A 12288-nucleotide genomic window follows, 5' to 3' on the forward strand; every position below is an offset into this window, starting at 1 on the left:
CAATACAGGATACAAACATTAGCTTGCTTATAATGTGTTTTAATTGGAATGGAAATCATTCACAAATTAACTAAGTGAATAAACACAGCTCTCCAAAGTCCTAAATTAAAATATTCAATTGAAACACTTGTCTTCCCCATTTGTGAAACAAATGTTAAAACATTTGAAGAAAAGCTTTTGCATTTTTATTGCCACTGTTCTAAATGGAAGAGTGACAGAAGATAAAACACACCAAATATATTCAGTCCACATCAGAGGAAAGTATTTATTACATTATCATATAAGAAATCAGTGCATAAAACTGGGAGACAGTGATCAGCAGCAAGGTGATATTAATTTTTAATCCTTGTTATAAAGCAGGAGGGGCACCAGAAATAGGAATGAATAATCTTGAATCATCCAACAAAGTTACACAAGGCTTAGGACAATGACTGAGGTTGACCGGAATGAAGGATGGCACCAGGCGGGATTACTGAGTACATTACTCAAGAAGGGAGAAGGAAGTCTTCCCTCCAGATTCCAATCATCCCCTAGGACCAGATTTTCCAAAGTGCTTTAGGTATATAGGCATGTAAATGAGGAAAAAGAATGTTTTCCTGAAATTTCCCAGGCTTTTCTATAGACCAACTCATCCCACTGTTTTGACTTGCCCTGGAGGACAAGCTTCTATCCACTGACTGTATAGGGGACCTTGGGAGACTACCTGCTGCACACAAACATATCCATCTGTTGTCTAAAGCTGTTTTGTGTGGCTCCTCTGACCCAGTGGCTTATATGCAAGTTCAGTTTCTAACTCACTACAGGTCCCACTAGCCTGCCTGCACTACTCAATATGTAACAGCTTTGTAAATCTGGCCATGTGTCCCTAACACGGACAGCAGGCATCCCCATGCCCAGGCTGCCCCAGCTCTCAGCACACTGTCAGGTGCTACCTGCTCTAGACCTGATAGTGGACATCGTTCCTTTAAATCTCTTATACTGTATTTTGATTTTCATATGGTTATAGACCATGGATTCCCAAAATGGTAGAGTATCTAAGGTGGAGCCACTCTGGTGGTGGTCTGGTCCAGCCCTGCAGTGTCTGTTAGAATAGGTCATTCAGGACCTACCTGAAAGGAGGTTGTATCTGAGGAGGGTTGGCCTCTTCTCCCTAGTGACAGGATAAAAGGACATAGTCTTAAGTTGCGCCAGTGGAAGTTTAGGTTGGACACTAGGAGGAATTTCTTCACAGAAGGGGTGAATAGACATCGGAATGGACTGCCCAGGGAGGTGGTAGAGTCACTGTCCCTGGACGCATTTAAGGAAAGACCGGGCACAGCACTTGGTGCCATGGTATATAGTTGGCATGGTAGTGTTCCGTCATAGCTTGGACTCTGTGATTTCAGAAGTCTTTTTCAACCTAATTGATTCTGGCATTCTGTGATTCATTTTCACATAGTTATAGACCACAGAATCACAGAATGGTTGAGGCTCTAAGGTGCCTCTGGTGGTGGTCTGGTCCAGCCCCACATCTCAAAGCACGATCAGCTAGAATAGGTCATTCAGGGCCATGTCATAGAATCATAGAACCAAAGTATGGTTTGGGTTGGGAGAGACTTTCAAGATCATCTAGTTCCAAACCCCCTGCCATGGGCATGGATGTCACTCACTAGATCAGGTCACTCAGGACCCCATCCACCCTGGCCTGGGAACACTCCCAGGGAGGGTGATGTCATCAGCTTTTGAGTATCTCCAGGGGCGGAGACACCACAAGCTCTCTGGGCAAACCCATGCCAGCAGCAATTGACCACCCTCACAGTATACTGATAGTTTCCATTTTAACAATTTTCAGGAGGCTCTTTCTGCAAAGGAAAAGCCAGCTGCCCACTGTAAGGCCGGTTTGAGGGGACCGATCGCCTCAGGGGTGGGCGCGGCGGTACCTCGGGGGGTGCGGCGAGGAGCGGGGAGGGGGCGTCCGCCCTCTTCCCACCCCCCACCTCCTCCGCGTGCACCTGCGCAGGCGCGCGCGCACGAGGCGCGCCCCCGCCCCTTCACACACACAGCCACACGCCCTGCGCGCGCGCGCGGGGTGCGCGCACCTGCGCTGCGCCTTCGGCCCCCCCCCGCGCGGCGCCGGTCCCGGTGGCGCCTGGAGAGGGACCGCGTCGACCCCTCTGTGCCTCCTCCTTCCTTCCATCCTCCGACCCGCCGGAGGATAAGCCCAGGTGAACCGCCGCCGCGGGTGCGTGGAGTGTGTGGTGGTGTGCGTGTGGTGTCCGCGTCGAGTTTGTAAGTTCTCAGAGGATAAAGCCCCCCTTCTCCCTCGCCCTCCCCGCCCCCCCCAGCCCGGGCGGGGTTTCCTCACTGGGGGTCGGTGAAGGGTATTCTCCCCTCTCCACCTCCCTCCATCCTGTCCGCTCCCTCCGCGACCAAAAATAATAATCCCGCTTTGGAATCGTGGCCGCTGGATAATGGGGTCTACGCCGCCCCGCAGGCGGCCCCCACCCAAAATTGCGGCGCTTAATGGGGGCTTCAGCTGTTTTATGGTCTGCCTCCCGTGCCGTGCCTTCATCCCTGTTCAGCTGAAGGAAACTGCCCTACGGGTCACTCAGCCTCCGCGCCTCGGTCTCTCCCTTGGTGGATAATCTCGGGCAGTTTTAAATATACCCCCTCCTTTTTTTTTGTTTTGGTTTTCTATTGTCACATTTATGTAACAAGTGCCTGCCTGCACATTAGGTTGGTGTTGCTACTCGGGCAATGCATGTTCCGGGTGGGATGATGTGTCCAGTGATGTGCCTGAACATTAAAAATAATGTCTTTCTGTTGAAGAAGACAGGGGTTAAAATGAATGAAGATCTGAAGGTTAATTTGAGCTGGCTGCCTCAGGATCATGTAGAAGCCAGCTCTACAGAGAATGCCTCAGCTGCAGGCTCCTCCCTGGTTCCTGTCGTAGACCCTGAGCCAGAGCTTTTGGTAAACCCCTGGGACATTGTCTTATGTACTTCAGGGACCCTTATCTCCTGCGAAAATGCCATTGTGGTTCTGATCATTTTCCATAATCCCAGTCTTCGTGCCCCCATGTTCCTCCTGATAGGCAGCCTGGCACTGGCAGATCTCTTAGCGGGCATTGGATTGATCATCAATTTTGTTTTTGCCTACCTTCTGCAATCAGAAGCTACAAAACTGGTTACGATTGGACTGATCGTTGCCTCTTTCTCAGCATCTGTTGGCAGCTTGCTGGCTATTACTGTTGATCGTTACCTCTCCCTGTATTACGCTCTGACTTACAATTCAGAGAGGACTGTCACTTTTACCTATGTCATGCTTATATTGCTCTGGGGAGCATCTATCTGTATTGGACTGCTGCCTGTAATGGGATGGAACTGCCTCAGAGATGAATCCACCTGCAGTGTTATCAGACCACTCACTAAAAATAATGCAGCTGTCCTTTCGGTCTCTTTCTTGCTTATGTTTGCCCTCATGCTGCAGCTCTACATTCAGATCTGTAAAATTGTGATGCGCCATGCCCATCAGATTGCCTTGCAACACCATTTCCTGGCCACTTCCCACTATGTGACCACCCGAAAAGGAGTGTCTACTTTGGCCATTATTTTGGGGACTTTTGCTGCTTGCTGGATGCCTTTTACACTTTATTCTTTAATAGCAGATTACACCTATCCTTCTATATACACCTATGCCACCCTCCTGCCAGCTACCTACAATTCCATTATCAATCCTGTCATATATGCTTTTAGAAACCAGGAGATACAGAAAGCGCTTTGGCTCATCTGTTGTGGCTGTATTCCTTCTAACCTGTCTCAGAGAGCAAGATCACCTAGTGATGTCTGATTGGCAGCCAGGAGGACGCTCCTTAGCATGTTACTTTCCAGACATTCTGTCTTTGGTTTAGATGCATTCATTAAATGGTGTGTGATGGGTTCAGATAAAAACCACAGGATGGACTGACCTTTTTGTAAACAGAAAACCCCAGTGACCGAAATCAAGTGGTTTTAAGGGAGATTTCCAAAATGAAATTAATCAGTGTTCTTACAGATTTATAATGTTGCTCAGGGTCTTTTTGTCATATTACCCAGGCTTTGCCATGTTTGCCATGATTTTACCTTCAGCTTTCTAATTAAAATTGGATTAAAACAGCATACCTCCTTTGAAATTGTTTATGTGATTGAATTTAGTTATACTGCATGTTATAATCTGTTGTCAGGATTTTCTTTCCTCTTTAATTTTTTTTAAACAGAAAAAAAACAACAACCAAGTCCTGTTACTGCATATGTATATCATCAGAATAATGCTCTTCAAAATAATGGCCAATTGTAGTGATTTATTGGTGTTTAATCTCAGTGCAACAAATTTGCTCTAAGTGAGGAAGTACTTGTACAGCTTTTTATTTTACATCTCAGCATGAATTAGGTTGATAATTGGTTTTAAGGGTTACCTGTTTTCTCATGAGTTCCGTCTGGATGTTAAACCAAAAGATATGCATTGCTTTCCTTTTCAAAAGTCAACCATATGTTTTCCCTTAGATATGGGACATCAGAGATCACTATGCTATTAATTTTAAAACTGATTGGTGGGGGGGAGAATCTCTGAAACTGATGAAACAACGTGGCCTCTTTTGGCTATGTGTTTGTAATAGATCAAACACTAAGTTTCTCAGACAAGTTTGTCTTTTCAGAAGAGTTAAAAAAATCTTTAATAAAATAACCTACAAATTGCTTGCAGCACATATTTAGCTCTACGTGAAATTGTTTTCCTAAGTTTGTTTTCAAGTCAAAACTATTAGCACTTGTTTTCATTGTTCTCTTATGTAATTTTAAATACTGACATTTATAAATTCTCGGAGCATATATGGTTCAAAATTGTATGCAATCAGAACTGCAAGAGGAGACAAAAGCAGTGTTTTCTCCTTTTCTGGCAGTTTCATCCACTACAGAATGTAATTCTTTGCATTGTACCTATGTCAGTTCACTCCATTGTAAGATGATAGTTCTGGTCTAAAAAGCAGAGCTTCCTTTCATGAATGGTTAAATTTCAAACTGCTTCTAACCTTTCACTGGAGTCACATTAGAATACACTAGAAATAAAGCATTGTTTTCTAATTTGAAGACTTGATTGTCAGGGAGAAAATATTCCTGGCATATGTCTTTGTGAAACTTACGGTGTGCCCTCATGTCAGTTCATGGAGTTTAGAGTACCACTTCCATTAGTGTTGATGGGAGCTAAATGTATTCATGCCCTGGCATCACTAGGAGGTTATTTTCCCTTGAATGTCTAAGTTAGCATACTGTATTGTTGCTTCAGTACCTTCTATTAAAAAAAAAACAAACAACAAACTCAAATGTAAAAATAGCAATATTTACAGTTCAATGAAAAAATATACCTGTATAGTAGAGATAGTAGAGACAACTGCATTGCTGGTCTGGATTTTCCCAAATGGAATCAGTCCTTTTCATGTGGACATTTGGATGACTGTAGCTTTTTGTGGCAAAGTTTCTGTGACATTAAGAATCATATGCTATACACAAAGCTGAATCTCAAATGTGAGTGAGTTGTCTGTAAACGAGGCTCTGTAGACATTTTTATGAGCAATAATTAATTTTAGTTGCAATGCTGGGTTTAAATTCCATTGTTTTCTTGGTTCAACCTTCATGATATTTGGCTCTTACTTTGTAATCTGATTAATTTATTAATTGCATAGCATGATCTAGTAGAGCTGTGAATTTGAAGCTCCCCTGGCTTTCCTGTGATTTACAGGTGCTCAGCAGAGTTAGACTATGACTTCTGCTCAGTGTAGGATATTGGTGTTCTTTATCTACTTCTGAATACTAATGAAACTTCAGTCGTTGCATTTTTGTATAAGAAATACTCACTATGTAGAAATCTGTGCTACGTATGTGTGCAGTTTTGCAAGTATGCAAAGTATTGGGAATTAATGGCAGTAAAAGTCATGAGATGAATAATGTAGGGAGGCTCAATAATGTAGAATGGCACTTTAAGTTAGTCATGCAAAGTTTACCCCCTTCTTTTTTCCTGCATTTGTTCTTCTTTATCAAATTGCTGAACGTATGATGATTATAAAAGCTACAACTGTGACCAAAATTCAGTCCAAAGGGCAACTGTTGTTTTGCTTATGCAGACCTGTTCTCATCCTCTTGGATAACTTCACAGGCATTAGCGGTTTTCTCTACACAACACCTGTGTGATGGGGAAGCCCGAATAAAACAGCACAGAGGGAGGTAATCTCATCCTCTCATGCTGGTTCACCTAGTGTCCTTGTCATCTTCCTCGCTCCACAGGCTGCTCAAATCCACAGAGGCTCTCCAGAGCCCTGGGGGAGCTGACCTTTTCCTTGTGCCAGAGCACAGAGATTTGTAATTGGAAGCTTCTCTCCTGAGGAACACTGCAAGTCAAAGAGGAAAGAAGGATTAATTATAGCAGTCCCACAAAGCTAGCTCGTAGGGATGGGATTTGCCCTTGTTTTGAGGAGTAGTGCATGGTTGCCTTTCACCACATACAGATGAGAAACATGATTCTACCTCTGCTGTGTCCTCCAGTGAGGATGTTGTCTCTTCCAGAAATATGTTCTTAAATTAAGACTGTGCAGCACAGGCCAGAAAATCCTACTGGAAGTCAATGACATAGGTTTGCCCGGAGCTGTCAGGCCAAACTTTAACATGGTTTGCAGTACTTGACAGGTGCTATATAACACACCTGTGAACGAACTCTTTAGAGTAGGGCCAGAGCTGCCGACCTCACTTGCACAGAAGGATTGCTTGACAGCTAGCCACTTTCCAGACCCTGAGGAACTAAGCAATTCTCTGCTGTCCCCTCAGAATTACAGGATAGGCCCCAGTTCTGTATGGTGAGGTGCCGGTATCCATCCAAGATCCCTCTGAAACCGGCAGAAATCCCCCCAGCTTGCAGGATTCTGATATTTTGTTGTCCCATCAAACAACACCCGTGTGTAAGACCAGGGAGGTTAGATTCACTGTTCTGTGTACAGTGAAGTAGCTTTCACATCTCCATTGTAATGACAAAAGACTTTTATTTCTTAATATGTAATTTAGTTTAAAGAATTGAAGTTCACGTTTATTTGTTAAAACACTTGACCCAAAGTTAGTAACATGTTATATCTTGATGGGAAAAATTTACTGTGGTTGGTTTTTCATATGTTCATCCTCAAAGCTTGGGAGAGGATTTTTTTAGATTGTCATCTTTTTTTTTTTTTTAACCATTTCTCCTAACAGTAAGATTTCAGCAATAAGGGGAAATGTGTTTTTAGCACAAAAGCAATAAAATCCTCTATGTTGCAGGTACTATAAACTGCTGAGTTAACTCAGAGCAATAGAGAGCAAGCAATATTACTTTAAACAAAAAACAGTAACTTGCATAAGGACTTTCAATAAGCATAAGTCTTCCTTGGTTAAGCAGATGCTATCAGACCAATGTGGGACATAATTTCTGGTTGATTTGTGTTATAATTATTGAGTTCCTGAATAGAATTACACAGCAATAATATTTTATTGTAATTCTTGGGTCCCAAATTTGTGCTATTGGCAAGAAAAAAATTAGATATTCCAGTGGGGATTTTTATTCTTTTCATGGTTTAGCATTTAGTTGTACAGCATTCTGTAGATAAATTGTGTTCAGGATTTCCAATTGTAACAGAAAATACCGAATTTGCCATGCTTATCAAGATGGACATGATAAATGGTGCTAGCCCATTCTGAAAACAGCTTGGTTTTGGTATCAGTGAAGAAAACCCCTACCAATACCCAGGCTATTTGGAAGCAAGCTGAAAGGTCTGCTGTTGCTGCTGTATCTTCCTGCCATGGACACTCAGTAACATAAGCAGCTGCGTCCCCCTTTTAGTGTTCAGCAGCTAACCTTGAGGCATCTTGGAGTCACTGAAGCCCCTCCATGGACAGCACTGAACTTTGGCTTAAACCAGCAGCCATGCTGTCCCCAAAGAGCTATTATTTTGTTACCTCATTTTCCTAGGGATTGTTTAGCCTTTAAAAGTAAGATACATGTGACTTCATTTCCCCAAGGTGATAAGCAACCTGCTGGTGACTGGAAGTTGGGATAAAATAGCATCACTACAAATCAAGCCCCTGAAACATAACTACACACTCATTACGTAAAAAAAAAAAAAAAGAAAGTGGTTCTGTAATGTTCAGAACATGATTTTCAAAATATTGGCCCCAACTTTTATGAAAAGAAAGTATACATGGTCTGGTTTTTCTATGTACAATAAATAAAGAAATAAAAATAAGAATTAGACAGAGTAGTCACTATGTAAAAAACCACTAGCTATTCTGTCACTTTATCTGAGATACTGAGTGGTTCTAGTTCTGCTTAGTGGTAGTCCAGAGATGTTCAATGGAGAAAAATTAAGATCTCTCAGTCTCTGCTTATAGAGAACTAAAAGGAAGTGATGTAATTTATATGTCATGAATAAGCAATAGGTCACGAAAGATAAATTGGGCATGCGTATCTCTCTCATTTTTCAGTATAAGAATGATGGGACTCTCAATAAACTTGAAAGGTCTCCTGTCTGGAAATATTTTTTTGGTGCAAAAGGAAATTACCCCTTAAAACTGGGTGCTGCTATCTTCTTCAGACCAAGAATTCGCAGTTCCTTTTAATGCATGAGAAATCTGAGTGAACTGCAAGGATATCTGCTTTCATATTAGGTGAATGATGAGAGATGGAAGTCTTTATGGCTTGGTGAAACAGCCAGATACTCACTGCTTGAGCTTGGATAGGAAGGATGCTTGAATGAATCCATCCCCTGAGAGAACATTATTTTGAGCTGTCCATTTGGAACCTGACCCAATGCACATGGAGCACCTGAGAGGGGCCCTGGGACTGCCCTTGTTCTGGGGTGTATTGCAGCAGTCCTATATCCTTGAGGCTGGCAGTGTGGTTGCTCCTGTGGAATGGTGTCCAGAGAAAAGAGAGGAAGGGAGATGATCAGAAGCGAGATCCCCCTTCCTTGATAATGTCACCTCATGTTTTATTCAGATTATTACTTGTCTTATTAGCATAGTCTTGTGTGGTTCCACTTGAAATCAGAAGAGAGGTTTTGTGGAAAAATATTGAAAATACACAAGTAGCACTACCAGCAGATTATTTTACGATAAGTCATTAGGTATTTCTGTTTCTTTTGAGGAGCAACTGAGCCTGTAACTTCGCAGTAAATGTTTCTTTGAAAACAGTATGCCTTTGCACTAAAAAAGTTCGTGCTGTGGTTTATTCACAAAATTATTGTGATCTTGTAAGCCACACAAAAAGAAAGAGTTGCACATTTCATTTACTCTTATACAAACATCTTCTAGAAGAGAAGGAAAAAAACGAAACCTGAATGTAGGTTAGGTGAAACCCTGTTGCAGTTAACTAGTGCACTACTGCTATGATGCAAATTAATTCAGTGCCACCAAAAGCATAAGGGGAGATTTTTCCAGTGGAGATTTTTTGCAAATAGGCTGAGAGAGTAAAACTCACTTTAGAATAGCAATCAGGTAAAGTTGCCATCAAAAACTCCTTGAATTGGCTTTTAAGGAAATTGTCCTCACCTCCCCAAACCTTTGTTTTGCACTCTACATATGCCAAGGCAATTTTTACATGCTCACTGACATGCTAGATATTTAACTGAACAAGACAGTATTATGGGTTTTCCCCTCACAGATAGGGGGAAGAGTCTTACGTCCCAAAACTAATGACCCGATTTAGTTATCTGATAGCTCTAAGTAACATAGACCTTTCTAAAAAGCATAGAGTAGTTATGGGCATTCATAACTATGCATATTTGGGGGCTTCCTTAAATTACTAGTGTAGAGTATTAGTATTTCAACTGAGGGCCGTAGGATTATGCTTGGGTATTTTTTACGTTTTTTTTTCATCCTTCACCTCACCACCACCGCACCCCCGAGTAGTAAGATGTCTGGTACAGTCCTTTTTGTTTAAAGACAAACATTGGTTTACAGTTGGATTCGATGATCCTAGAGGTCTTTTTCAACCTAAATGATTCTGTGATTCTAAGTACCTGCCTCTCATAAGTACAGTGGTGCATTTTTAGGTAAAAGCTTATTTACAAAGTTTTTTAATAGTTTGGTATAACCCTTTCAAATATAATAGCAGCACTTTTTTATTGAACAACTTCAATGAGCATTTACCTTACACTGGAAATGTCTGATTCACCTGTGGAGAGGAAAAACTGGAGGGAAGTGTACTGCTACCACTTTTTTACACTAATATTCTTTTTTCCTCAAACCATTTGATCCCAACCATATGATGTACCACGAGGTCTGAGCACAGGCCTAGTCCCAGTTCCTCAAGAAAAAAGCAAGCCAATACAAACTACACATGCTGAAGACTGCATCCTGCAAGGATTTACCTTAGAAAATGGAGGTGCAAAGAGGTACCAATAAAATAGATTTATTTTTTAAGTACAAACTCATTCTTAAAGGGAAATGCCTATGTTCAGCTTTAACATAAAGAGTTTAAGTACTAATTATATTATGTGCTGAACAGAGAGTTTCTTAGAGTATTTTGGTATGTCATTAGCTTAATTACATATGATGAGCTATCACTTTTAAGGAGCATAATTACATACTTAAATATATATATACACACATAATTATTATGATTATTTAATTTATTTTTTATATACACGGTATGGTATATCTCATGCTCTATACCTTCAGTGATGACATGGTCAAAGTGTAACGTCTTTGCTGAGGCAGTTTCATGTCTTTGAAGAAAAATATTGCCAAACTTATATGAGTCTTGCAAACACTGAAAGATTCAATGGCAATTGATATTTCAACAAAGAAAGACCAGCTAGAGGTTTGGGAAGGGAGGCAAATTCTCATGTCTTGAATTTGGATAAACCCCACTGCCAGCTTTGAGATTACAGGAATGTGTTCTATCACCACATATGGGACAGAATGCAGGAAGGATATTTGTCACAAACGTGAGCCTATGTAGCAGCTATATCTTCCTGAATACAATGTTCCCTGTTCTCTCCTGCTCTTTTTCTGTCTTTCATAGTGCTTTGGTAACAGGGCTGCTCAGATCATGAGTCTAAACAGCACTCCACACCGTTATGTGACACAGGTGCACATTTTGCACTGGCTGATGCCAGAGTATCTAAAAAATTTTATGCATTCATTGTTAAAGGGCACATAAAATACATATATGCTTCAGTGGTGTTCTAGGAAAAGGGTCTAGGACCTCTAAGATTTAGGGGCAACGTTTAGAGCTCTTAATGCATTGATTACTTACGGTCCCCATAGAATTTTTCTCTTACTTCAGTGTTCACTAAGATTAAACCCATCAAAATAATCAGGAATTTGACTTCTCGTTCAGAAATTTGGCTTCCCCATTTTCAGGGAAGAAATATTTTTATAGTATGCAAATGAAAGCAGCATGACCTGGCCCTTTGAAAATTGAGGTACCCTCATCCTGAAAGCGACATAGTGTTGTGTCCCATGGAGTATGGGGAGTTGTGCCCCATTCATGAGCAACACTCAGTTCACTTTGTGGTGCCTCTTGCCCCAGAGGGCTCATGAGAAAAGAGCGTGGAGGTGAGGCTTTTCTGGGGTTGATGGTAGGTCAGAGCATGCTGGGTTTGGAAGGGAGCTCTGCTCTCAGCACAGAGCTTTCTGAAGACATGATAGAAAATAGCGAACCTTCTTCGATCACATTCCAGCCAAATTTGAGTTCCTTTCTTTTGTATTGGTCTTTCAGTGTAAGCAGAGACTTTCCATAGTCTAGGAGGAGGAGAGTAAGTTGTGGCTGGGAGTTAGCATGCTCCAGCACGGAGCTTTTTACACAGCAGCTACCCCAGACTTGCTGAATGTACAGTAGTCTGCTTCTGAATGCAGGCCGTTCCCTATAGGAAGAAAATGCACTTTTCCAGAATGTAGGAACAGTATGTGTGATTTGTGCCAAAAGTGTGGAATAACTATTGCAGCTGAAGAGGCAGGTAAATTGCCTAGATCACATATGCAGCAAAATACTCAGGCAATCTCTAGGGTTACTTGCATGTGCTAAAATATATTTTATGTTGAAGGTAATAGCAGTCCCATGTATGTATGGAGGAGGACAAGAATACTGACTTTTCTGTTAGGCCTCAGCCAGAGCCAACCAAAGGAACTGGGCATTCTTGGTTTTGTCTTTGTTTCTAGAAAGAGTCACATTACACCTCTATCCATTTTGATGTCTACATCTTTTTCCTCTTTTGGGCTTAAGGCGTCCTTTGTTTGGTCTCAGCTTTACTGTCAC

At 41.7% G+C, this 12288-nt stretch overlaps 1 protein-coding gene across 2 annotated transcripts; it reads left to right on the forward strand.

Annotated features, from left to right (window-relative positions):
- Positions 1–2106: 2106 nt before the first annotated feature.
- On the forward strand, positions 2107–11519 carry GPR12 (G protein-coupled receptor 12). Of its 2 annotated transcripts, none has more exons than XM_027677837.1 (2): positions 2107–2204; positions 2812–11519. In XM_027677837.1, exon 2 carries the CDS (start codon positions 2824–2826, stop codon positions 3826–3828), a length of 1005 nt encoding a protein of 334 aa, XP_027533638.1. In that variant the 5' UTR covers positions 2107–2204; positions 2812–2823; the 3' UTR covers positions 3829–11519. The 2 variants fall into 2 exon arrangements, with proteins under 2 accessions (XP_027533638.1, XP_027533639.1); XM_027677838.1 differs by having other exon boundaries at positions 2122–2221.
- The last annotated feature ends 769 nt before the right edge of the window (positions 11520–12288 follow it).

The sequence above is a fragment of the Neopelma chrysocephalum genome, unplaced genomic scaffold (genome assembly GCF_003984885.1).
Source record: "Neopelma chrysocephalum unplaced genomic scaffold, ASM398488v2 Primary Assembly neopelma1_43, whole genome shotgun sequence".
NCBI lineage: Eukaryota > Metazoa > Chordata > Aves > Passeriformes > Pipridae > Neopelma > Neopelma chrysocephalum.